The 26,972-nt window shown below is 40.9% G+C and overlaps 1 protein-coding gene across 1 annotated transcript in view; it reads right to left on the bottom strand.

The window, feature by feature from the left end:
* The window catches only part of MNS1 (meiosis specific nuclear structural 1), a 91,964-nt gene that overhangs the window by 53,616 nt on the left and 11,376 nt on the right, over positions 1 to 26,972 (bottom strand). Inside the window, exon 3 of the mRNA XM_069596431.1 lies at positions 15,004 to 15,131. Coding sequence (XP_069452532.1) covers positions 15,004 to 15,131 — 128 coding nt within the window. The remainder of the gene's footprint in view (positions 1 to 15,003; positions 15,132 to 26,972) is intronic.

The raw sequence follows: 26,972 nt of genomic DNA, 5'->3' as shown, positions 1-26,972 counted from the left end.
GTACCATCTCAAAAATGACAGACTGATCTCTGTTCATTTTCATGGCAAACCATTCAACATCACAGTTTTGCTGAAGAAGATGGAGTTGAACGATTCTATGAAGACCTACATGACCTCCTAGAACTAACACCAAAAAAAAGATGTTTTTTTCATCATAGAGGACTGGAATGCAAAAAGCAGGAAGTGAAGAGATACCTGGTATAACAGGCAAGTTTGGCCTTAGAGTAAAAAATGAAGAAGGGGAAAGGCTAACAGAGTTTTCCCAAGAAAATGCACTGGTCATAGCAAATACCCTCTTCCAACAACACAAGAGATGACTTTGCACATGGACATCATCGGTTGGTCAGTACTGAAATCAGATTGATTATATTCTTTGCAGCTGAAGATGCAGAAGCTCTATACAGTTAGCAAAAGAAAGACCTGGAATTGACTGTGGCTTAAACTGCCAACATTCACTGGATCATAGAAAAACCAGGAGAATTCCAGAAAAAACACCTATGTCTGCTTCATTGACTACCTTAAAGCCTGTGTATGGATGACAACAAACTGTGGAAAATTCTTATAAAGATGGGAATACCAAATCACTTTACCTGCCTCCTGCAAAACTTGGATGCAGGTCAAGAAGCAAAAGTTAGAACCAGACATAGAACAACAGACCAGCTCAATATTGTGAAAGGAGTACATCAAGGTTGTATATTGTCACCCTGCTTATTTAACTGATATGCAAAGTACATCATGAGAAATGCCAGGCTAAAATTGGGCTTGCTGGGAGAAATATCAATCACCTCAGATATGCAGATGACACCACCCTTATAACAGAAAGTGAAGAGGAACTAAACAGCCTCTTGATGACGGTGAAAGAGGACAGTGAAAAGGCTGGCTTAAAACTCAACATTCAAAAAACCAAGATCATGGCACCTGGTCCCATCACTTCACGGCAAAAAGATGGGGAAACAATGGAAACAGTGACAGACTTTATTTTCTAGGGCTCCAAAATCACGGCAGATGGTGACTGCAGCCATGAAATTAAGATGTTTGCTCCTTGGAAGAAAAGCTATGAAAAACCTAGACAGCATATTAAAAGGCAGTGACATCACTTTGCCAACAAAGGTCCATCTAGTCAAAGGTATGGTTTTTCCAACAGTCAAGTATGGATGGGAGAGTTGGACCATAAAGAAGGCTGAATGCCAAAGAACTGATGCTTGAACTGTGGTCCTGGAGAAGACTCTTGACAGTCCCTCGGAATGCAAGGAGATCAAACCAGTCAATCCTAAAAGCAATCAATCCTGAATATTCATTGGAAGGACTGATGCTGAAGCTGAAGCTCTGATACTCTGGCCACCGGATGTGAAGACCTGACTCATTAGAAAAGACCTGACACTGGAAAAGATTAAAGGCAGGAAGAGAAGGGGTTGACAGAGGATGAGATGGTTGGATGGCACCACTGACTGAATGGACATGAATTTGAGCAAGCTCCGGGAAATGGTGAGGAAAGGGAAGCTTGGCTTGCTGCAGTGCATGGGGTTGCAAAGAGGTGGAAGTGACTGAGTGACTGAACAATGAGTTCTTGGCAGTTGAAGATGGAGAAGCTCTATACAGCCAGCAAAAACAAGACCTGGACCTGACTGTGGCTTAGATCATCGGCTCCATTTTGCAAAATTCAGGCTCAAACTGAAGAAAGTAGGGAAAACCACTAGGCCATTCAGGTATGACCTAAATCAAATCCCTTATTATACAATGGAGGTGACAAATAGATTCAAAGGACTAGATCAGGTAGACAGCATGCCTGAAAAACTATGGATGGAGGTTCATAACACTGTATGGGAGGTAGTGACCAAAACCATCTCCAAGACAAAGAAATGCAAGAAGGCAAAGTGATTGTCAGATGAGGCCTTACAAATAGCTGAGATAAGAAGAGAAGTGAAAGGCAAAAAATAAAGGGAAAGATATTCCCAAGTGAATGTAGAGTTCCAGAGAATAGAAAGGAGGGGTAAGAAAGCCTTTTTAAGTGAACAATGCAAAGAAATAGAGAAAAACAACAGAATGGGAAAGACTAGAGATCTTTTTAAGAAAACCGGAACTACCAAGGGAACATTTCATGCAAAGGCAGGCAATATAAAGGACAAAACCATCAAGGACCTAGGAGAAGCAGAAGATATTAAGAACAGGCGGCAAGAATACACAGAAAAACTGCACAAAAAAGCTCTTCATGACCAGGTAACCACCATGGGGTGATCATTCATCTAGAGCCGCACATCCTGGAGTGTGAAGTCAACTGGGCCTTAGGAAGCATTACCTCAAACAAAGCTAGTGGAGTTGATGGAATTCCAACTGAGCTATTTCAAATCCTAAAGGTGATGCTGTTAAAGTGTTGCACTCAATATGCCAGCAAATTTGGAAAACTCAGCAGTGGCCATAGGACTGGAAAAGGTCAGTTTTCATTCCAATCCCAAAGAAAGGCAAATCTAAAGAATGTTGAAATTACTACACAATTGCACTCATTTCACATGCCAGCAAGACAATACTCAAAATCCTTCAAGCTAGGCTTCAGCAGTATGTAAACCAAGAACCTCCAAATGCACAAGCTGCATTTAGAAAAGGCAGTTCAGTTCAGTTCAGTTCAGTTGCTCAGTTCGGTCCGACTCTTTGCGACCCCATGAATCACAGCACTCCAGGCCTCCCTGTCCATCAACAACTTCCAGAGTTCACTCAGAGCCACGTCCATCGAGTCCATGATGCCATCCAGCCATCTCATCCTCAGTAGTCCCCTTCTCCTCCTGCCCCCAATCCCTCCCAGCATCAAAGTCTTCTCCAATGAGTCAACTCTTCGCATGAGGTGGCCGAAGTACTGGAGCTTCAGCTTTAGCATCATTCCTTCCAAAGAAATCCCAGGGTTGATCTCCTTCAGAATGGACTGGTTGGATCTCCTTGCAGTCCAAGGGACTCTCAAGAGTCTTCTCCAACACCACAGTTCAAAAGCATCAATTCTTCAGTGCTCAGCCTTCTTCACAGTCCAACTCTCACATCCATACATGACTACTGGAAAAACCATAGCCTTGACTAGACAGACCTTAGTCAGAAAAGTAATCTCTCTGCTTTTGAATATGCTATCTAGTTTGGTCATAACTTTTCTTCCAAGGAGTAAGTGTCTTTTAATTTCATGGCTGCAATCATCATCTGCAGTGATTCTGGAGCCCCCAAAAATAAAGTCTGACACTGTTTCTACTGTTTCTCCATCTATTTCCCATGAAGTGATGGGACCAGATGCCATGATCTTCGTTTTCTGAATGTTGAACTTTAAGTCAACTTTTTCACTCTCCTCTTTCACTTTCATCAAGAGGCTTTTTAGTTTCTCTTCACTTTCTGCCATAAGGGTGGTATCATCGGCATATCTGAGGTTATTGAAATTTCTCCTGGCAATCTTGATCCCAGCTTGTGTTTCTTCCAGTCCAGCGTTTCTCGTGATGTACTCTGCATAGAAGTTAAATAAGCAGGGTGACAATATACAGCCTTGACGTACTCCTTTTCCTATTTGGAACCAGTCTGTTGTTCCATGTCCAGTTCTAACTGTTGCTTCCTAACCTGCATACAGATTTCTCAAGAGGCAGGTCAGGTGGTCTGGTATTCCCATCTCTTGAAGAATTTTCTACAGTTTATTGTAATCCACACAGTCAAAGGCTTTGGCATAGTCAATAAAGCAGAAATAGATGATTTTCAGGAACTCTCTTGCTTTTTCCATGATCCAGTGGTTGTTGGCAATTTGATCTCTGGTTCCTCTGCCTTTTCTAAAACCAGCTTGAACATCAGGGAGTTCACGGTTCACATATTGCTGAAGCCTGGCTTGGAGAATTTTGAGCATTACTTTACTAGCATGTGAGATGAGTGCAATTGTGCGGTAGTTTGAGCATTCTTTGGCATTGCCTTTCTTTGCGATTGGAATGAAAACTGACCTTTTCCAGTCCTGTGGCCACTGCTGAGTTTTCCAAATTTGCTGGCATATTGAGTGGAGCACTTTCACAGCATCATCTTTCAGGATTTGAAACAGCTCAACTGGAATTCCATCACCTCCACTAGCTTTGTTCGTAGTGATGCTTTCTAAGGCCCATTTGACTTCACATTCCAGGATGCCTGGCTCACACCATCGTGATTATCCAGGTCATGAAGATCCTTTTTGTACAGTTCTTCTGTGTATTCTTGCCATGTCTTCTTAATATCTTCTGCTTCTGTTAGGTCCAGACCATTTCTGTCCTTTATCGAGCTCATCTTTGCATGAAATGTCCCCTTGGTATCTCTAATTTTCTTGAAGAGATCTCTAGTCTTTCCCATTCTGTTGTTTTCCTCTATTTCTTTGCATTGATTGCTGAAGATGGCTTTCTTATCTCTTCTTGCTATTCTTTGGACCTCTATATTCAGATGCTTATATCTTTCCTTTTCTCCTTGACTTTTCGCTTCTCTTCTTTTCACAGCTATTTGTAAGGCTTCCCCAGACAGCCATTTTGCTTTTTTGCATTTCTTTTCCAGGCGGCGGTGGCGGGCTGGCACACTAAGCGCAGGCGGCGGCGGCAGGCCGGCGCACTAAGCGCAGCCGAGAGCTACCCCACGTCCGAGGTCAGGGGCAGCGGCCTGGAGTGCCAGGCTGCAACGGCGCAGGAACAGTCAAGAGGAGCTACCCCGCGTCCGAGGTCAGGGGTGGCGGCAGAGAGGAGCTACCCTGCATCCGAGGTCAGGGTTGACGGCCGGGAGGAGATACCCCGTGTCTGAAGCCAGGGGCAGCGCCCGAGGCCAAGGGCGGCTGCAGGAAGGAGCAACCCCACACCCGAGGCCAGGGCAGCGACCAGGAGCTGCAACCCGACGCCCTAGGCTAGGGGCCTTGGCCAGGAGGGGCAACCCCACGTTCAAGGAGTTCAAGGCGCTGGAGGGCCTAGAGGAGCCATCCCACACTGAAGGTCGGGAAGGGCAGTGGGAGGCAATACCCCTCATCCAAGTTAAGGAGCAGCGGCTGTGCTATGCTTTGCTGGAGCAGCCGTGAAAAGATGCCCATGCCCAAGGTAAGAGAAACTCAAGTAAGATGGTGTTGCAAGAGGGCATAAGAGGGCAGACACACTGAAACCATATGCACAGAAATCTAGTCAATCTACTCACACTAGGACCACAGCCTTGTCTATCTCAATGAAACTAAGCCATGCCCGTGGGGCAACTCAAGACGGGTGGGTCATGGTGGAGAGGTCTGACAGATTGCAGGTCACTGGAGAAGGGAATGGCAAACCACTTCAGTATTCTTGCCTTGAGAACCCCATGAACAGTATGAAAAGGCAAAATGATAGGATACCAAAAGACGAACGCCCCAGGTCAGTAGGTGCCCAATATGCTACTGGAGGTCAGTGGAGAAATAACTCCAGAAAGAATGAAGGGTTGGAGCCAAAGCAAAAACAATACCCAGCTGTGGATGTGACTGGTGATAGAAGCAAGATCCGATGCTGTAAAGAGCAATATTGCATAGGAACCTGGAATGTCAGGTCTATGAATCAAGGCAAATTGGAAGTGGTCGAACAAGAGATGGCAAGAATGAACATCAACATTCTAGGAATCAGTGAACTAAAATGGACTGGAATGGGTGAATTTAACTCAGATGACCATTATATCTACTACTGCGGGCAAGAATCCCTCAGAAGAAATGGAGTAGCCATCATGGTCAACAAAAGAGTCCGAAATGCAGTACTTGGATGCAATCTCAAAAACAACAGAATGATCTCTGTTCGTCTCCAAGGCAAACCATTCAATATCACAGTAATCCAAGTCTATGCCCCAGCCAGTAACACTGAAGAAGCTGAAGTTGAACAGTTCTATGAAGACCTACAAGACCTTTTAGAACACCCCAGAAAGATATCCTCTTCATTATAGGGGACTGGAATGAAAAAGTAGGAAGTCAAGAAACACCTGGAGTTAACAGGCAAATTTGGCCTTGGAATGCAGAATGAAGCAGGGCAAAGAATAATAGAGTTTTGCCAAGAAAATGCACTGGTCATAGCAAACATCCTCTTCCAACAACACATGAGAAGACTCTACACATGGACATCACCAGATGGTCAATACCGAAATCAGATTGATTATATTCTTTGCAGCCAAAGATGGAGAAGCTCTATACAGTCAACAAAAACAAGACCAGGAGCTGACTGTGGCTCAGATCATGAACTCCTTATTACCAAATTCAGACTCAAATTGAAGAAAACAGGGAAAACCGCTAGACCATTCAGGTATGACCTAAATCAAATCCCTTATGAATATACAGTGGAAGAGAGAAATAGATTTAAGGGCCTAGATCTGATAGATAGAGTGCCTGATGAACTATGGAATGAGGTTCATGACACTGTACAGGACACAGGGATCAAGACCATCCCCATGGAAAAGAAATTCAAAAAAGCAAAATGGCTGTCTGGGGAAGCCTTACAAATAGCTGTGAAAAAAAGAAAAAGCAGAGGAACCAGAAATTAAATCATCAAAGTATGCTGGATCACAGAAAAAAAAAACAGGGAGTTCCAAAAAACATTTACTTCTGCTTCATTGACTACACTAAAGCCTTTGACTGTGTGGATCACAACAAATGGTGGGATACTCCTAAAGAGACTGGAATACCCGATCACATTACCTGCTTCCTGAGAAACCTGTCTGCAGGACAAGAAGCAACAGATAGAACTGGACATGAACAACAGACTGGTTCCAAATTGGGAAAGGAGTAGTCAAGGCTGTATATTGTCACCCTGCTTAACTTATATGCAGAGTAATTGTAACTAAATGTTGGACTGGATGGCTCACAAGCTGGAATCACGACTGCCAGAAGAAATACCAACAACCTCAGGTATGTAGATGATACCACTTTAATGGCAGAAAGTAGAGAGTAACTAAAGAGCCTCTTGTTGAAGGTGAAAGAGAAGAGTGAAAAAGCTGGCTTAAAACTCAACAATCAAAAAACTAAGATCATGGCATCTGATATCATCACTTCATGGCAAATAGAGGGGGAAAAAATGTAACAGTGACAGACTTTATTTTGGGGGACTCCAAAATCAATGTGGATGGAGACTGCAGACATGAAGAGTCTTGCTCTTCAGAGAAAATCTATGACAAACCTTGACAGTGTACTAAAAAGCACAGACATCACTTTGTCAACCAAGGTCCTCATAGGCAAAGCTGTGGTTTTTCCAGTAGTCATGTATGGACATTGGACCATAAAGAGAGCTGGACCATAAAGGTGGCTGAGCACCAAAGAACTGATGCTTTCAAACTGTCGTGCTAGAGAAGATCTTGAGAGTTCCTTGGACAGCAAGGATATTCACTGTGTGCTGTAGTTCAGAGTAGACATGACTTAATGAATGACCAACAGCAACGTTTTTAACTCTTTATATATCTTAAATCCCAAATCCAATCATTCCAATAAATGATTAACACATTCAAATTTCACCTAGCGTTACTACACATTTGCCCCCGAGAGGTTCTGAAATTAATGTTGGGACTATTCTTCTACCTCCAGAACAACTACTAGTATTTCCTTTAATGCAGGGTTATCAGTAATCAAGTCTCTGCTTTGTTTGACTAAAAATGTTATTTTTAAAATCCATCTCATCTTTGTTTATATAATTAACATCTTGATTATCAGTCTGGACTATAATCATACTGGCATTGGCAAGGAATGGGCTGTATCTTTAACAAGGAAAGGCTGTCTCTGACCCTTCTTTGAGCTAGTTTTTGCTGAACTGACAGAATGTGGTCCACTGGAGAAGGGAATCGCAAACCACTTCAGTATTCTTGCCTTGAGAACCCCATGAACAGTAGAAAAACGCAAAATGATAGGATACCAAAAGAGGAACTCGCCAGGTCAGTAGGTGCCCAATATGCTGCTGGAGATCAGTGGAGAAATAACTCCAGAAAGAATGAAGGGATGGAGCCAAAGCAAAAACAATACCCAGTTGTGGAAGTGACTAGTAACAGAAGCAAGATCCGATGCTGTAAAGAGCAATATTGCATAGGAACCTGGAATGTCAGGTCCATGAATCAAGGCAAATTGGAAGTGGTCAAACAAGAGATGGCAAGAGTGAACATCAACATTCTAGGAATCAGTGAACTAAAATGGACTGGAACGGGTGAATTTAACTCAGATAACCATTATATCTACTACTGCGGGCAGGAATCCCTCAGAAGAAATGGAGCAGCCATCATGGTCAACAAAAGAGTCCAAAATGCAGTACTTGGATGTAATCTCAAAAACGACAGAATGATCTCTGTTCGTCTCCAAGGCAAACCATTCAATATCACAGTAATTCAAGTCTATGCCCCAACCAGTAATGCTGAAGAAACTGAAGCTGAACGGTTTTATGAAGACATACAAGATCTTTTAGAACTAACACCCAAAAAAGATGTCCTTTTCATTATAGGGGACTGGAATGCAAAAGTAGAAGTCAAGAAACACCTGGAGTAACAGGCAAATTTGGCCTTGGAATGCAGAATGAAGCAGGGCAAAGAATAATAGAGTTTTGCCAAGAAAATGCACTGGTCATAGCAAACACCCTCTTCCAACAACACAAGAGAAGACTCTACACATGGACATCACCAGATGGTCAATACCGAAATCAGATTGATTATATTCTTTGCAGCCAAAGATGGGGAAGCTCTATACAGTCAACAAAAACAAGACCGGGAGCTGACTGTGGCTCAGATCATGAACTCCTTATTGTCAAATTCAGACTTAAATTGAAGAAAGTAGGGAAAACCGCTAGACCATTCAGGTATGACCTAAATCAAATCCCTTATGATTATACAGAGGAAGTGAGAAATAGATTTAAGGGTCTAGATCTGATAGGTAGAGTGCCAAATGAACTACGGAATAAGGTTCGTGACATTGTACAGGAGACAGGGATCAAGACCATTCCCATGCAAAAGAAATGCAAACAAGCAAAATGGCTGTCTGGGGAGGCCTTACAAATAGCTGTGACAAGAAGAGAGGCGAAAAGCAAAGGAGAAAAGGAAAGATATAAGCATCTGAATGCAGAGTTCCAAAGAACAGCAAGAAGAGATAAGAAAGCCTTCTTCAGCGATCAATGCAAAGAACAGAGGAAAACAACAGAATGGGAAAGACTAGAGATCTCTTCAAGAAAATTAGAGATACCAAGGGAACATTTCATGCAAAGATGGGCTTGATAAAGGACAGAAATAGTATGGACCTAAAAGAAGCAGAAGATATTAAGAAGACGTGACAGAAGAACTGTACAAAAAAGATCTTGGAGACCAACATAATCACTATGGTGTGATCCCTAATCTAGAGCCAGACATCCTGGAATGTGAAGTCAAGTGGGCCTTAGAAAGCATCACTACGAACAAAGCTAGTGGAGGTGATGGAATTCCAGTTGAGCTGTTTCAAATCCTGAAAGATGATGCTGTGAAAGTGCTCCACTCAATATGCCAGCAAATTTGGAAAACTCAGCAGTGGCCACAGGACTGGATAGGTCAGTTTTCATTCCAATCGCAAAGAAAGGCAATGCCAAAGAATGCTCAAACTACCGCACAATTGCACTCATCTCACATGCTAGTAAAGTAATGCTCAAAATTCTCCAAGCCAGGCTTCAGCAATACGTGAACCGTGAACTCCCTGATGTTCAAGCTGGTTTTAGAAAAGGCAGAGGAACCAGAGATCAAATTGCCAACATCCGCTGGATCGTGGAAAAAGCAAGAGAGTTCCAGAAAAACATCTATTTCTGCTTTATTGACTATGCCAAAGCCTTTGACCATGTGGATCACAATAAACTGGGGAAAACTCTGAAAGAGATGGGAATACCAGACCACCTGACCTGCCTCTTGAGAAATCTGTATGCAGGTCAGGAAGCAACAGTTAGAACTGGACATGGAACAACAGACTGGTTCCAAATAGGAAAAGGAGTACATCAAGGCTGTATATTGTCACCCTGCTTATTTAACTTCTATGCAGAGTACATCACGAGAAACGCTGGACTGGAAGAAACACAAGCTGGGATCAAGATTGCCGGGAGAAATATCAATAACCTCAGATATGCAGATGACACCACCCTTACGGCAGAAAGTGAAGAGGAACTCAAGAGCCTCTTGATGAAAGGGAAAGAGGAGAGTGAAAAAGTTGGCTTAAAGCTCAACATTCAGAAAACGAAGATCATGGCATCCGGTCCCATCACTTCATGGGAAATAGATGGGGAAGCAGTAGAAACGGTGTCAGACTTTATTTTTGGGGGCTCCAAAATCACTGCAGATGGTGACTGCAGCCATGAAATTAAAAGACACTTACTCCTTGGAAGAAAAGTTATGACCAAACTAGATAGTATATTCAAAAACAGAGACATCACTTTGCCAACTAAGGTCCGTCTAGTCAAGGCTATGGTTTTTCCAGTGGTCATGTATGGATGTGAGAATTGGACTGTGAAGAAGGCTGAGCGCCAAAGAATTGATGCACTTGAACTGTGGTATTGGAGAAGACTCTTGAGAGTCCCTTGGACTGCAAGGAGATCCAACCAGTCCATTCTGAAGGAGATCAGCCCTGGGATTACTTTGGAAGGAATGATGCCACAGCTGAGGCTCCAGTACTTTGGACACCTCATGTGAAGAGATGACTCACTGGAAAAGACTCTGATGCTGGGAGAGATTGGGGGCAGGAGGAGAAGGGTCAAACCAGGATGAGATGGCTGGATGGCATTACGGACTCGATGGACGTGAGATGGTGATGGACAGGGACACCTGGCGTGCTGCGATTCATGGGGTCGCAAAGAGTCAGACACGACTGAGTGACTGAACTTAACTGAATACAAGTTATATATGTTTTCATGAAGCTATAGGTTAACTATGTAATCCATGAAAGTGAAGTCACTCAGTCGTGTCCAACTCTTTGCGACCCCGTGGACTGTAGCCCACCAGGCTCCTCTGTCCATGGGATTCTCCAGGCAAGAATACTGAAGGGGGTTGCCCACCCAGGGATCGAACCTGGGTCTCCTGCATTGCAGGCAGACGCTTTACCCTCTGAGCCACCAAGGAAGCCCCATATAATCTATAGTTACCCATTATTTAATAACTATAAGTTGCAGTCATAATTATACAATTAATTTTAATAACTAAACAATTGTTGCTAATTGTAATTATTAACTAATGGTGTAATTAAAAAGGGATATCTAAAAGTAGACAGTTTCTCAATTCTAGTTAAAAGCTGTGAAAATATTAAACTTTTAAATATCTTTTTGAATTAAACAAAATCATGTGTTCAAAATAAAAGTCTCATGACTTCTGAATTTGAACTTTTCAAAATAAATTTCAATGATTCTTAAAAATTTGCCCTGGGTTTTAAAAATTAAGTTAGAAGAGCCTAATCATGATTGAGATGATTTTCAATTATTTCAGATACATTTCAAGGACTAAAGCAAACACTTCCTTGAATTTAGACCTGCCAATCTGCAGATGAGTATACTGATCAGATAATGGTCCACTCTCCATGTCAGTCACTATTTTACCATGCTAAGAAGAAACATACTCTATTTGAAAGACTACTCAACAATTGACTTTTGTCTTACATTTGAAGAAAATTTCCACAATGTATAGAATTCTAAATGGGCTATTATTTTCTTCGGCCCTTTAAATCCACTGTCTTCCATCTTCTAACATTGCTGCTCAAAATTCAGTCAGACTTCTTACTATTGTTCCTTCGAGGGCAACAGTCTATTTTGTGTGGCTACTCTTATAAATTTTTATGATTTTTCTCCATTGTTAGATTTCGAAAGTTTGACTACAACAAGCATAAATATGTTTTAAATTATTTATTATGTCTTAACCTGTGACTTAATGTCTTTTACTATTTTTGGAAATTCACAGCCTGTATCTCTTTGAATATTGCATTTCTGCATCATCCTCATTCACTTCTACTACCAGAACCAAAATTATACATCTAGTAGAACTTGCCAGTACAGCCCTTATCCCTTTTAAGCTCTCTTTTGTGTTCTTCTATCCTTTTGTTTCTCTATGCTTATTCTGGATATGTTAAACTGATCTGCTCACACAGTATGTCTTCATCTGTATCTATCCAGTAAAATCTAGCTTCTGGATTATTAAAGTAAAACATACACTAAAGTAGAAAATTCTCAAGCATGTATCATGGAAGATGCTTGCTTGTCAAGCTCACCTTCACTTAACTTTTAGCCATACTTGTGCCACCTGCAAAAACTTCCAGAAGAAATGCAGCTACAAATGCCAGGCTCACTATTCTGGTTTCCTTCCTCTCCCATGTCTTATTTTTATTCCTTCTCCAGATAGTCTGTTCTGAGAGGGACCATCTATCTGAATCAAGTAGTTTGCAACTGCTACAAAGCTCCTGTATTTAATTCTTATTATCAGTGAGTTAAAGCCATGAAGTAATAGAACATTTATTTCATCTTCAGATAACATAAAAGTATCATGATAACTAACAATGATTGGAGAATTAGGATCAAAAAAGATAGCTTGAGACTAGAACAGTACGAAGACACTGCCAGTCATTAAAACAAATTTTGTTTTTAAGAATGGTAATTCCGAGAGAATCTGATAGAAGTTGTGGACACAGAAAAATACACATGGGTGTATTTGCCAAATATATTTACATGTAATTTAAAGAAGCTCAAAAACCTCTGAAGCTCATCCATGGGTCATATAATATTCTATAGAAGCCTTGTTCAGTCAAGATAAAATGTACAACTATCAAAGTAAACTCCAAATATATTCAACTATGTAAGTACTCTTGCCTGGAAAATCCCATGGATGGAGCCTGGTGGGCTTCCGTCTATGGGGTCGCACAGAGTCGGACACGACTGAAGTGACTTACCAGGGGCAGCAGCAATGAAAGTACAGAATGGGCATTTAGTTAGCCTGAGCTTTAATCAACAGTGTGATAGGCTGCCACTGAAAAGTAATCTTAGGCAACATTAAGGAACATATTCCAGAACAATGTGGTTAACAGTCTCACTATTAGGGGTACTGAACAACACCCTAGAGTATTACACATAATTGTGGGAGCAGGATTTTGATTGTGTGTACTCAGTCGCATCTGACTCTGTGACCCTATGGACTGTAGACCGGTAGGCTTCTCTGTCCATGGGATCTTCTAGGCAAGAATAGTGGAATAGGTTGCCATTTTCTCCTTCAGTGGATCTTCCTGACCCAGGGATCGAACCTGTGTCTCCTGCATTGGCAGGTGGATTCTTTACTGCTGAGCTATCAGGAAAGCCCCCAGTATTTTGTTAAGGAACATTAAAAGTCTAAGTCACATCTACAGAAGATAATCAGGATGGGGAAGAAGCTTGAAGTCATATTATCTAAGGAACAGATGAAAGAATGAAGGATATTTAACATATAGAAGGAAATGTTTAGTGAATTCATAAATATCTAAGTGAAAGTGAAGTGAAAGTGAAAGTCCCTCAGTCATGCCCAACTCTTGGTGACTCCATGGACTATACAGTTCAAGGGATTCTCCAGGCCAGAATACTAGAGTGGGTAGCTGGTCCCTTCTCCAGGGAATCTTTCCAACCCAGGGATCAAACCCAGGTCTCCTGCTTGGCAGGCAGATTCTTTATCACTGAGCCACCTGGGAATAGGAGAGGATGTCCTAAAGAACTCTAATTGTTTTTCAGTCAGATAACAGAACTAAGACAACTGTCTGGAAATTACAGGGCAATTAACTTTGAAACAACAGAGGAAAAAGGAGTATTCAAAGAGCTGAATGAAAAAGAAAGTTTCTATTATAGTCACTAGACATGCTGAACCACAGATGACCAGCCATCTTCCAGAAATTTTGTAGGAAATTTATATAGGGACATAAAATTAAATCAGGCGTCACCTCAATAACCTCAGATATGCAGATGACACCACTCTTACGGCAGACAGTGAGGAGGAACTCAAAAGCCTCTTGATGAAAGTGGAAGAGGAGAGTGAAAAAGTTGGCTGAAAGCTCAACATTCAGAAAACGAAGATCATGGCATCCAGTCCCATCACTTCATGGGAAATAGATGGGGAAACAGTGGAAACAGTGTCAGACTTTATTTTTGGGGGCTCCAAAATCACTGCAGATGGTGACTGCAGCCATAAAATCAAAAGACGCTTACTCCTTGGAAGAAAAGTTATGACCAAACTAGATAGCATATTCAAAAGCAGAGACATTACTTTGCCGACTAAGGTCCGTCTAGTCAAGGCTATGGTTTTTCCTGTGGTCATGTATGGATGTGAGAGTTGGACTGTGAAGAAGGCTGAGCGCCGAAGAATTGATGCTTTTGAACTGTGGTGTTGGAGAAGACTCTTGAGAGTCCCTTGGACTGCAAGGAGATCCAACCAGTCCATTCTGAAGGAGATCAGCCCTGGGATTACTTTGGAAGGAATGATGCTAAAGCTGAAGCTCCAGTACTTTGGCCACCTCATGTGAAGAGTTGACTCATTGGAAAAGACTTTGATGCTGGGAGGGATTGGGGGCAGGAGGAGAAGGGGACGACAGAGGATGAGATGGCTGGATGGCATCACTGACTCGATGGGCGCGAGTCTGAGCAAACTCCGGGAGTTGGTGATGGACAGGGAGGCCTGGCGCGCTGTAATTCATGGTGTCGCAAAGAGTCGGACATGACTGAGCAACTGAACTGAACTGCAGATTTCTCTTAAGAGTTAGATTCATGAGTCTATTTTTTTTTTAAGAGGTCATTTAAAAAATTATCTTTAGAGAAAAGAGAAGAGGGAATTGATATTAATTTTCACCCCAAATATTATCACTTTATTTCTATGAATATGACCTCTTTTCTCAAATGAATATATATATATATGTATACACACACACACACACATATATAGGATTTAAAGCACTAACTATTTCCAGTCAAAATATTAACTAAGTACAATGACATAAAGAAAGAAATTTCACTCTTAGGTGATAAGCATTACATAAAACTTTAAAGATAAAGACTAAATAAATAAAGGTTTTGGCAGTCAAGATACCTGTTTTCTCTTACTTGTTGCCTCAACTTTTCATCCTTCAGACTTTCACGTTTTAGTTTTGCCAGTTCCGTAGCCAATTTCTCTTCTTGTTCAAGCTGGAGCTGCCTCAATCTTTTGTTTTCTTCTGCCTAAATAAAAAAACAAAACTTTAGTCATTTGTCTTCCAGAATCAGATATTTTTCCATAAAGGCTGAATTTGTTTTATAGTAGAAAACTACAAGTGCCTTCTGAGCAGTCAACTATTCACATTTTATTTTAAAATATAAAATATTATTTCCATAAAAAATTTTTCTGAGCATTTTGTCATGGAAAATTCCAAACACCAAACACGGAAAGAAGACTATTGAAACATACCCTCAGGAAGCCGTCACTCATCTTCAACAATTATCAATATTTTCCCAATCTTGTTTCCCTACTCTTCTACTCCACTCCTACTTTTTTCTGCATTTTTTTTTTTTTGGCTAGAGTATTCAAAAACAAATTCTAGATATATCATTGCTTTGTAAATAGTTCAATATTAATCTCTGACAAGAATTTCTTCTTATATAAACATGCCATTAACAAACTGAAATAAATTAACAATAATTCTTTAGAAAGGTGTAATAACTTGTCCATGCTCAGGTTTCCCCAATTGTCTCAAAGATCCTTTTTCTGTTTATTTATTTCTTTGGTTTGTTCAAATCAAAATCCAAGCCAACCCATATACTGTATCTGGTTATTATTTAAGTCTCTTTCATTTTTTAAGTCTCCTCACACAGTTCCTCCCTCCTCCACCCTACTCCCCCTAGCAAGGCACTGACTTGTTGTGGAAATTAGGACATATGACCCACAGAATGCCCCACGTTCTGAATTTGACCAGTTGCTTCCCCAAGATATCACCTATCTTGTTTCTTTTTCCTATTTCCTATAAAATGGTTGAAAGATCTAGAAACTTGATTAAATGCTATATTTAGGAAAGAATAAATACATAAAAGGGGTTTCCTGGTGGCTCAGTGGTAAAGAACCTGCCTACCAATGCAGGAAACTTGGGTTTGATACCTGGGTCAGGAAGATCCCCTGGAGAGGGAAATGGTAACCGACTCCACTATTCCTGCCTGGGAAATCCCATGGACAGAACAGGCTGGCAGGCTACAGTCCATAGGTTGTAAAAGAGTCAGACATAACTGAGCAACTGAGTATGGCATGACAGGCACATAAAGAGATGTTCAATATCATTAAAGATCAGGAAGTTCAAGTTAAAACAACAATGCTATATCACTACATACATCCTGGAATGGCTAAAATGAAAAGTCGTAACAAAACCAAATGCTGGTGAGAACCTACATAATTCACACATTGCTGGGTTGTAATGTAAAATGGTACAGCCACTCTGAAAAATAGCTTTACAGTTTGTTATAAAGCTAACATGCACTTACAACTCAACAGCTGTATTCTTAAGCATTTATCCCAGAGAAATGAGAACACATGTTTATTTAAAAACCTATACCCAAAATGTTTATAGCAGATTTATTCAAAATAGCCAATTAAAAATAGCCAGACATTCTCTAACAGATGAATGGTCAAATAAACTGTGATATATCCATACTATGGAATACTGCTCAGCAACAAAGAGGAATAAGCATTCATAGAAGCTACAATCTGGCTGAACCTCTAGAAATTTTGCTGAGTGAAAAAAATCCAGTCTCAAAAGGTAGCATACTGTTTGATTCTATTTATATAATGTTCTTGGAACATGCTCTATTTTAAGGCTGAAACATAATTCACATAGCATTCAATTTGTATTTCACAATTCACAACTCAGCAGGTTTTTAGTATATTCACAATGTTGCACATCCAAAACCACTGGCTAGTTTCAGAACTTTTTAAAGATAGACTATTATTTGGAGCAGTACTGAGTTCATAGCAAAATTGAAAACAGAGTTCCCATGTATACTATTCCCACACACATGCACAGGCCCCCTCACTATCAACATTCCACACCAGAGGGGAGATTTGCTACAATCAATAAACCTACATTGACACATCATCACCCAAGGTTGTTTTCCTTACAGTTCAGTTTGGACGTTATATACTCTATGGGTTTGAACAAATGTATAATGATATGTATCTACCATTACAGTATCATACAGAATTTCACCACCCTTAAAATCCTCTATGCTCTGCTTATTCATCCCTCACTCCTCAAAACTCCTGGCAACCATTAATCTTTACTATCCTCATTGTTTTATGTTGTTCAGAATGTCGTATCATTGAAATCATATGCCTTTCAGATTGGCTTCTTTCACTTATTAATATTCATTTAAGATTTTTCCATGTCATTCCATGACTTGATAGCTCATTTCTTTTAGCACTGAATAATATTCTATTTTCTGGATTATTTCTTCATTCACCTACTGAAGGACATCTCCGTTGCTTACAGGTTTTGGCCAGTATAAACAAAGCTGCCATAAACATCCACATGCAGGTTTTTGGGTAGATGTGGTCATGTATGGATGTGAGAGCTGGACTGTGAAGAAAGCTGAGCACCGAAGAATTGATGCTTTTGAACTGTGGTGTTGGAGAAGACTCTTGAGAGTCCCTTGGACTGCAAGGGGATCCAACCAGTCCATTCTGAAGGAGATCAACCCTGGGATTTCTTTGGAAGGAATGATGCTAAAGCTGAAACTCCAGTACTTTGGTCACCTCATGCGAAGACTTGATTCACTGGAAAAGACTCTGATGCTGGGAGGGATTGGGGACAGGAGGAGAAGGGGACGACAGAGATGGTTGGATGGCATCACTGACTCGATGGACGTCAGTCTGAGTGAACTCTGGGAGTTGGTGATGGACAGGGAGGCCTGGCATGTTGCAATTCATGGGGTCGCAAAGAGTCAGACACGACTGAGCGACTGAACTGAACTGAAGCTTTCAACATTACAGAACATTTTTATCACCCCATAAAAGAAACCTCACAGCTGTTACCAATCATCATTCCCTTTACCCCTCAACCATTAATCTATTTTCTAGCTGTGGGAATTTGCCTATTCTAGACATTTTAAGGAAATCATGCAATACATGGGGCTTCTCTTGTGGCTCAGCTGGTAAAGAATGCCTGCAGTGCCGGAGACCTGGGTTCAATCCCTGAGTTGGGAAGATCCCTTAGAAAAGGGAAAGGCTTCCCACTCTAGTATTCTAGACTGGAGAATTCCATGGACTGTTTAGTTCATGGGGTCACGAAAAGTTGGACACGACTGAGCCACTTTCGGTCACATGCATTACATGGCCTCTCTGTTTGGCTTCTTTCATTTAGCATAATGCTTTCAAGGTTCACCCATGCTGTGGCACATATCAGTAATGCATACCTTTCTATGGTTGTATACTACTGTGCTATATAGATACACATATCTTATTTATCCATTCACAAACTGATGAGTATTTAGATTGTTTCCACTTATCTGGCTATCATGAATAATGCTGCAATATGAACATCTGTGTAAAAGCTTTTGTGTGGACATATATTTTCAATTATCCTGGTCATATGCTTAGGAGTGGAACTGCTATGTAACAGAGTCACTGTTTAACTTTTTAAGTAACTACCAAACTGCTGTGCACAGTCACTATACCATTTTACATTTCCATCCAAAATGTACAAGAGCTCCAACATTTTATTTCCTCTTCTCCCCCAAATGTAGCAGTCCTCATGGGTCTCAAGTGGTATCTCATTGTGGTTTTTATTTGCATCTCCCTAATGACTAATAGTGCTGAGCACAGTTTTTTGGGATACTATTTATTTATATACATTCTTTGGAGTAATGGCTACTGAAATTCCTTCCTCATTCATTTTTTTTTTGTCTGATGAATTGTACATTGAACATTCTGTAAGTGACAAAATTATAGAAATAGAGAACATATTAGTGATTATTAGACTTAGGGATGAGGTAGGGCCAGACAAGAAAGATATGAGTATGCTTATAAAATGACATAATATGGGATCCCTGTGATCATGGAATGCTTCTGGATCTTAGCTGCGGTGTTATATATACAAAGCTACATGTTAGCCAACGACTCCTGAGTGAAGAATTGGCTCCACAGCTGACAGCAGCAGTGGTGAGGCTGGGGTGCCCTCTGCCCCTGGGTATCCACCAACACTGGCTCCAGCCTTCCCCAGACCCACTTCCAAGCCACAACAGCAGGGCCTTTTCCTCGACCCCTGGCTGCACACTGAGTGACGCCCGACAGCCAGTAAAGGTTTAAACGCTCAATGAAGATGATCAGTGGGACAGCCAGGGCACCAGGCAGGTCATCCAGCTACACTGAGCAGCTGAAGGGTATGTCCCTGTTAGTTAAGGCCTGACAAAACGTGGTCCACTGGAGAAGGGAATGGCAAACCACTACAGCATTCTTGCCTTGAGAACCCCATGAACAGTATGAAAAGGCAAAAGATGTAACACTGAAAAATGAACCTCCCAGGTCAGTAGATGTCCAATATACCACTGGGGAAAAGCAGAGAAATAGCCACAGAAAGAATGAAGGGGCTGAGTGGGAAATAACACCCAACTGTGGTTGTACCTGGTGATGAAAGTCAAGTCTGATGCTGTAAAGAACAATATTGCATAGGAACCTAGAATGTTAGGTCCATGAATCAACGTAAATTGGATGTGGTCAAACAGGAGATAGCAAGAGTGAGCATTGACATTTCATGAATCAATGAACTAAAATGAACAGGAATGGGAGAATTTAATTCAGATGACTATTATGTCTACTACTGTGGGCAAGACTCCCTGAGAAGGAATGGAGTAGCCCTCATAATCAACAAATGAGTCTGAAATGCAGTACTTGGGTACAATTTCAAAAATGACAGACTGATCTCTGCTCATTTTCAAGGCAAACTATTCAACATCACAGTAATTCAAGTCTATGCCCCAACCACCAATACTGAACAAGATGAAGCTGAATCGTTCTGAGAAGACCTACAAGACCTCCTAGAACTAACACCAAAAAAAGATGTCCTTTTTATCATAGGGGAATGGAATGCAAAAGTAAGAAGTCAAGTGATACCTAGACTAACAGTCAAGTTTGACCTTGGAGTACAAAATTAAGCAGGGCAAAGGCTAACCGAGTTTTACCAAAAGAACGCAGTGGTCGCAAACACTATCTTCCAACAACACAAGAGATGACTCTACACATGGACATCACCAGATGCTCAGTACCAAAATCAGACTGACTATATTCCTTGCAGTCAAAGATGGAGAAGCTCTCACAGTGAGCAAAAACAAGACCTGGAGCTGACTGTGGCCCAGATCATCTGCTCCTTTTTGCAAAATTCAAGCTCAAATTGAAGAAAGTAGGGAAAACCACTAGGCCATTCAGGTATGACCTAATCAAATCCCTTATGATTATACAGTGGAGGTGACAAATAGATTCAATGAACTAGACCTGATAGACAAGAGTGCCTGAAGAACTATGGACAGAGGTTCATAACATTGTATAGGAGGTGGTGACCAAAACCATCTCCAAGAAAAAGAAATGCAAGAAGGCCAAGTCTGAGGAGGCCTTACAAATAGTTCAGAAAAGAAGAGAAGCAAAAGGCAAAGGAGAAAAGGAAAAATATTCCCAAGAGAATTTAGAGTTCCAGAGACTAGCAAGGAGAGATAAGAAAGCCTTCTTAAGTGAATAATACAAAGAAAAAGAGGAAAAAAACAGAATGGGAAAGACTAGAAACCTTTTTAAGAAAATTGGAAATACCAAGGGAACCTTTCATACAAAGATAGGCACAATAAGGACAAAAATGGCAAGAACCTAACAGAAGCAGAAGAGATTAAAAAGCGGTGGCAAGAATACACAGAAGAATTGCACACAAAAAGCTATTAATGACCCAGATAACCACAATGGTGTAGTCATTCACCTTGAGCCAGACATCCTGGAGAACTGGACATGGAACAAAGGACTGGTTCAAAATTGGGAAAGGAGTATGTCAAGGCTGTATACTGTCACCCTGCCTATTCAATTTATATGCAGAGTAAAAACATGTGAAATGCTGGGCTGGATGAATCACAAGCTAGAACCAAGACTGCCAGGAGAAATATCAACAATCTCAGACATGCAGATGATACCACTTTAATGGCACAAAGTGAAGAGGAACTAAAGGTGAAAGGTGATCAAGGTGAAAGAGGAAAGTGAAAAAGCTGGCTTAAAACTCAACATTCAAAAAACTAATATCATGGCGTCTGGTCCTATCATTTCATAGCAAATATATGGGGAAAGCGTGGAAACAGTGTCATTTAATTTTCTTGGGCTCCAAAATCAATGCAGACAGTGACTGCAGCCAAGAAATTAAAAGACACTTGCTGCTTGGAAGAAAAGCTATGACAAACCTAGACAGTGTATTAAAAAGCAGGGACATCACTTTGCTGACAAAGGTCTATACAGTCAGACCTATACTTTTTCCAGTTACATATATGGATGTGAGTTGGTCTACAAAGAAGGCTGAATATTGAAGAATTGATGCTTTCGAACTGTGGTGCTGGAGAAGACTCTTGAGAGTCCCTTGGACAGCAAGGAGAGCAAACCAGTCAATCCTAAAGGAAATCAACCCTGACAATTCATTGAAAGGAATGATGCTGAAGCTGAAGATCCAATACTTTGTCCACCTGATGCAAAGATCTGACTCACTGGAAAAGACCCTAATGCTGGGAAAGATTGAGGACAAGAGAAGGAGGTGCAGTTCCATAGAACTGCACATCCACAGAACTGTAAAGAATGAATTTTATAGTATGCAAATTTAAAAAGAAATCAACTAGCACAGCTATACCATATACTACTACTTAATAAGAAGGAGTAAACTACTGACACATCCAACAACTTAAATGAATCTCAGAGAGTGGAAGACGATGGTGGAGGAGTAATCTCATCTCTCAGAAGACGAGATGGTTGGATGGCATCACTAACTCAATGGATATGAGTTTGAGCAAACTCTGGGAGATAGTGAAGGACAGGGCAGCCTGACATGATGCAGTTCATGGTAGTCAGAGAGTCGGAAAGGACTTGGCAACTGAACAATGATGACGACACGTTATAAACTGTATAGGACTAAACCCACACACACAAAGTAAAACTTGAGAAATCTGAAAGAGACTAGTAGTGTACAGCGTCATTGCTGACATCTTGCTTGTCATATTGTATTATACTTTTGCAAGATGTGTCACTGGGAGAAACTGGGTACAGGATACATACGATCTTTCTGTATTATTTCTTATAACTGCATATGAATCTTTATGAATATATAAATCTATCATCGCAATAAAAATTTCAATGACCGAAAAGCAACAACAAACGTTGGTGAGGACACAAAGCAAATGGAATTCCTATACGTTATTTAAGGAAATACAAAGTAGAGCAGTAACTCTGGGAAACGATTTGGCAGTTTCTTACAAAATGAAACTAACATATACCTTTTGATCCAACCATCCTACTCTCAGGTTTCTGTCCAAGAGAAAGGAAAATTTATGTTCATACAAAATTTATATTCGGTTTTATTCATATTAGCCCAGAGCTGGAAACAACTCAAACAACTTTAACCTGTGAATGGACAAACTGTGGTACATCCACATAATACAATACTATTAGAGGGTTATAGGGGTCAGCTGCTCAGTCATTTCCAATTCTTTACGACCCCATGGACTGTAGCCCACCAGGCTCCTCTGTCCTTTGGGTTTTCCAGGTAAGAATACTGGAGTAGGTTGCAACTTCCTACTCCAGAGGATCTCCCTGACCCAGGGATCAAACCCACATTTCTTGCATCTCCTGCACTAGCAAGTGAATTCTTTACCACTGCGTCACTTGGGAAGCCAGAACACTACTATGCCATTCACCAATTAAAATGAGTGATTCATGAAACAACACAAAATCTTAAATTTGTTTGGCTAAGTGAAAGAAGTCACACCCAAAAAGTGACATATTATATAACTGCATTTATATGTTAGTATGGAAAAGATAAATCTATTGGACAAAAAAGAAATCAGTGGTTTCCAGGGACTGGGTGGGTGTGAGCGGTTGACTCCAAAGGGGAAGCATGAAGGAAAGGAATGGAAAGGAATGCTTTGTATGACATTGTAATGGTGGAACCAGTAATTATCCATTTGCCAAAATCCACAGAACTGCACATCTATAGAATTGAACAGAATGAATTTTATAATATGAAAATTTTAAAAGAAATCAACTAGCACATCCATACCATATACTACTACTTAATAATGAGTAAACTACTGACACATCCAACAACTTAAATGAATCTCAGAGAGCAGAAGATGGCGGAGGAGCAAGACAGGGAGATCGCCAGCCTCCCCACAGATACATCAAACACTCATCAAGATCGGGAACAACTACAAAACAACCTCTTGGCAACAGCAGAAGACCCGAGGCCTCCGCGGGGAGGGGGGCAAGCTAACTTCCCTGGAATGAGGTAGGGCAGAGAACAAAGACATAAAAACAGAAGAGATGGAGAACTTCAAGATGGGAGCTTGTGCCCAGAGGAAGGGAGGGAGTCGTGAAGGAGGAAAAGTTTCTGTGCACTGGGAAGCTCCCTCACAGGCGGGACCAAGGGGGAATTGCAGAATCTTGGAGAGCTGGGCAAAGTGGCGGACCTAGAGGGCAGAATTCAGAGAGCTGCATTTCTCAGCCCATAAGCAGCTCACAGACCCTGACCCCGACCAGACGACAGGCTCAGGGAGCCAAGAAGTACACAGAAGCCCAGCGGCACATAACGTGGGGCCAAGGTGCCAAGAGAAGAGCACACAAACCTTGAGGTGCAGAGGGTTGGCCCAGGCTGCTGACAGAAGCACACACAAACCTCTGCAGCACAGCAGGCAGGCCCAGGGTGCCAAGAGAAAGGCACACAAGTCCTGAGGTGCAGAGGGCGGGCTCAGGGTGTGGAACGAAACCCACACAAGTTTCTGCGATGCAGAGCGCAAGTTTGGGGAGCTGAGAAAAGTGCCATGCAAGCCCCTGCCTAGCAAGCATCAGCCTGCAGTGCAGGGCAGGACCAGCGTGAAGAAGCTCCAGCAAAAATTCAAGGGACAAGTAGGGACCTGGCAGCAGTGAGGATATGCTGAGGGCCACTTCGACATGGCTGGAGAAACAGACATGTCTAACACTGCCAAAGCCAGGAGGACTGTCCAACATCATACTGAATCCACAGACACCCCAAAAACTACTACTAGACACTCTGCTGCCCTGCAGAGAGATGAGATCCAGCTCCATCAAGCAGAACACAGACACAAGCCCCCCTAACCAGGAAACCACCACAGGACACGAATTCAACCCCATCCACAGGGGCACACTCCACAGCTAAGAAGAGCATGGACATGAGAATTTTCTTTCCTTTTTTCTCCTTTAAGTCACTTTGTTCATTTCTCCTACATATTTCTGTCTTCATGTTAGCCTTTTGTGGTGCTGTGGAGTTTTTCTCTTGTTAAAAATTTTTTTTCTTTAAGATTTTTTTCCTTTTGTGTGTGTTTTTTTTTTACTTTGTCTTAGTTCTGTTTTTCTTATAGCTACAGCTATTCCTGAATATATATAAATCTTTTTCATATACATCTATTTATCTTTGCTTTTCTGTTTTTTAACTTCCTCTCCCACCCATTTCTTTTCTCTTTTTTCTTTCTCCTCTTTTTTTCCTCCACTCTTTCTTGTTTCACCATGTAAGTTAAATTGTTGTATTCTCTTTGCTACATTCCCCAGTTGGCACTCTGCTCAGGCTCCAGTTTTCTGGATTGAGTGTTAGTGAGCTCTACTTTCAATTGGCTGATATCACTTTTGGTTTCCTTTGCTCACAAAGTCAATCTCCTGTACTCTCTTTTCTTTAGAATACTTTGGCTATTTATCTCTGTGTGTGTAAGAGGGTGTAAATGTTCCATTATTTTTTTAGTTACATGTCTGATGCTGTACTGACCATCTACCTTTCATTTCATGTCATGTTTTGCTTTTTGTTTTGGTGTGTTTGCTTTAACCCCTTTTAACACCATGATAAACAACTTAGGGAGCCCCTGTCCCTCAACCAAAGATCAAACCTGAACCACTGAGGTGAGAGCACTGGGTCCAAGATTCCAGAATGCCAGAGAACTCCTAACCCCAGGGGTATTAATTACTGAGAACTTCGACACCTGTACACAAAGTCTGGTATCACGCAGCTATTGGCAACATCCACTGCAGGACACTTTACGCAAACAACAAGCAAGACAAAAACAATCACCAGCATACAGGAGTCCCGCAGACACTCCAAAATATACCTCACACAGCCCTGCCCATCTGAAGAGAAAACCTCACCTCCTCCCACTAGAACACAGGTACAAATCACCTCAAAAAAGAAGTCCACACAAACCACTGAACCAACCTTTCCCTCCGAGGGCAAAAACCAAGGGCAGAAGAATACAACCCTAAAAGTTGGGGAAAGGAGACCTCAAACTGAGTAAGTTAGAAAGTAAACAAATAAATAAAAGGAGAAATATAGCACAAATGAAGGAACAAGGTAGAAACTCACAAGACCAAATAAACGAAGAGGAAACGAGCAAACTACCTGAGAAGGAATTCAGAATAATGATAGTAAAGATGTTCCAAGCTTTGAAAGTAAAATGGAGAAAATAAAAGAAACAATCAACACAATTAATACAATTACCAAGTACACAGAAGAAATAAAGAATAAGTAAACAGAGATGAACAGCACAATTATTGAAATTAAAAATACTCTAGAAGGAATCAACAGTACAATAACTGAGGCAGAAGAACAGATAAGTGCGCTGTAAAAGGAATGGTGGAAATACTGCTGAAGAATAGAATAAAGGAAAAGGAAAAAAACAAATTGAGGATAGACTCAAGAGACCTTTGGGACAATATTAAACGCACAAACATTTGAGTTATAGGGGTCCCAGAAGAAGACAAAGAGAAAGGAACTGAGAAAATGTTTGAAGAGATTATAGCTGAAAACTTCCCCAACATGGGAAAGGAAATAGTCAATCAAGTCCAAGACGTGCAGAGTCCTTTAACAAAATAAACCTAAGGAGAGACATATTGAGACACATACTAATCAAGCTAACAGAGATTAAACACAAAGAAAGAATATTAAAAGCAGTGAAGGAAAGCAACAAGTAACATACAATGGAAAACCCATACAATTAACAGGAGATCTTTCAGCAGAAACTCTGCAGGCCAGCAGGGAATAGCAGGATATATTTAAAGTACTGCAAGAAAAAAAATCGGCAACCAAGATATTCTACCCAGCAAGGATCTCACTCAAAACGGATGGAGAAACCTAAAGCTTCACAGACAAGCAAAAATTGAGAATTTAGTACCACCAAACCAGCTTTACAACAAATACTAAAGGGACTTATATAGGCAGTAAACACAAGAAAAAGGAAAGACCTACAAAAACAAACCCAAAACAATTAAGAAAATGCCAACAGGAACATATATATGAATAACTACTTTAAATGTAAACAGATTAAATGCACCAACCAAACGATACAGACTGGTTGAATGGATATAAAAACAAGACCCATATATTTGCTGCCTACAAGAGACCCACTTCAGACCTACAGACACATACAGACTGAAAGTAAAAGGATGGAAAAAAGATATTCCATGCAAATGGAAATAAAAAAGAAGCTGGAGTGGCAATTCTTATTTCAGATGAAGTAGACTTTAAAATAAAGAATATTATGAGCAATAAAGAAGGATACTACATAATGATCAAGGGATCAATCCAAGAAGAAGACATAACAATTTTAAATATTTATGCATCCAACACAGGAGCACCTCAATACTAAGGCAAATACTAACAATATATAAGGCCAATACTCAATACATAAGGCAAATACTAACAAACATACGAGGGGAAATTGACAGTAACACAATAATATTAGGGTACTTTAACACCCTACTTTCACCAATAGACAGATCATCAAAATAGGAAATCAATAAAGAAATACAAACCTTGA

The sequence above is a fragment of the Ovis canadensis genome, chromosome 7 (genome assembly GCF_042477335.2).
Source record: "Ovis canadensis isolate MfBH-ARS-UI-01 breed Bighorn chromosome 7, ARS-UI_OviCan_v2, whole genome shotgun sequence".
Lineage (NCBI taxonomy): Eukaryota > Metazoa > Chordata > Mammalia > Artiodactyla > Bovidae > Ovis > Ovis canadensis.
This window is presented reverse-complemented; position numbering and strand designations above follow the sequence as displayed.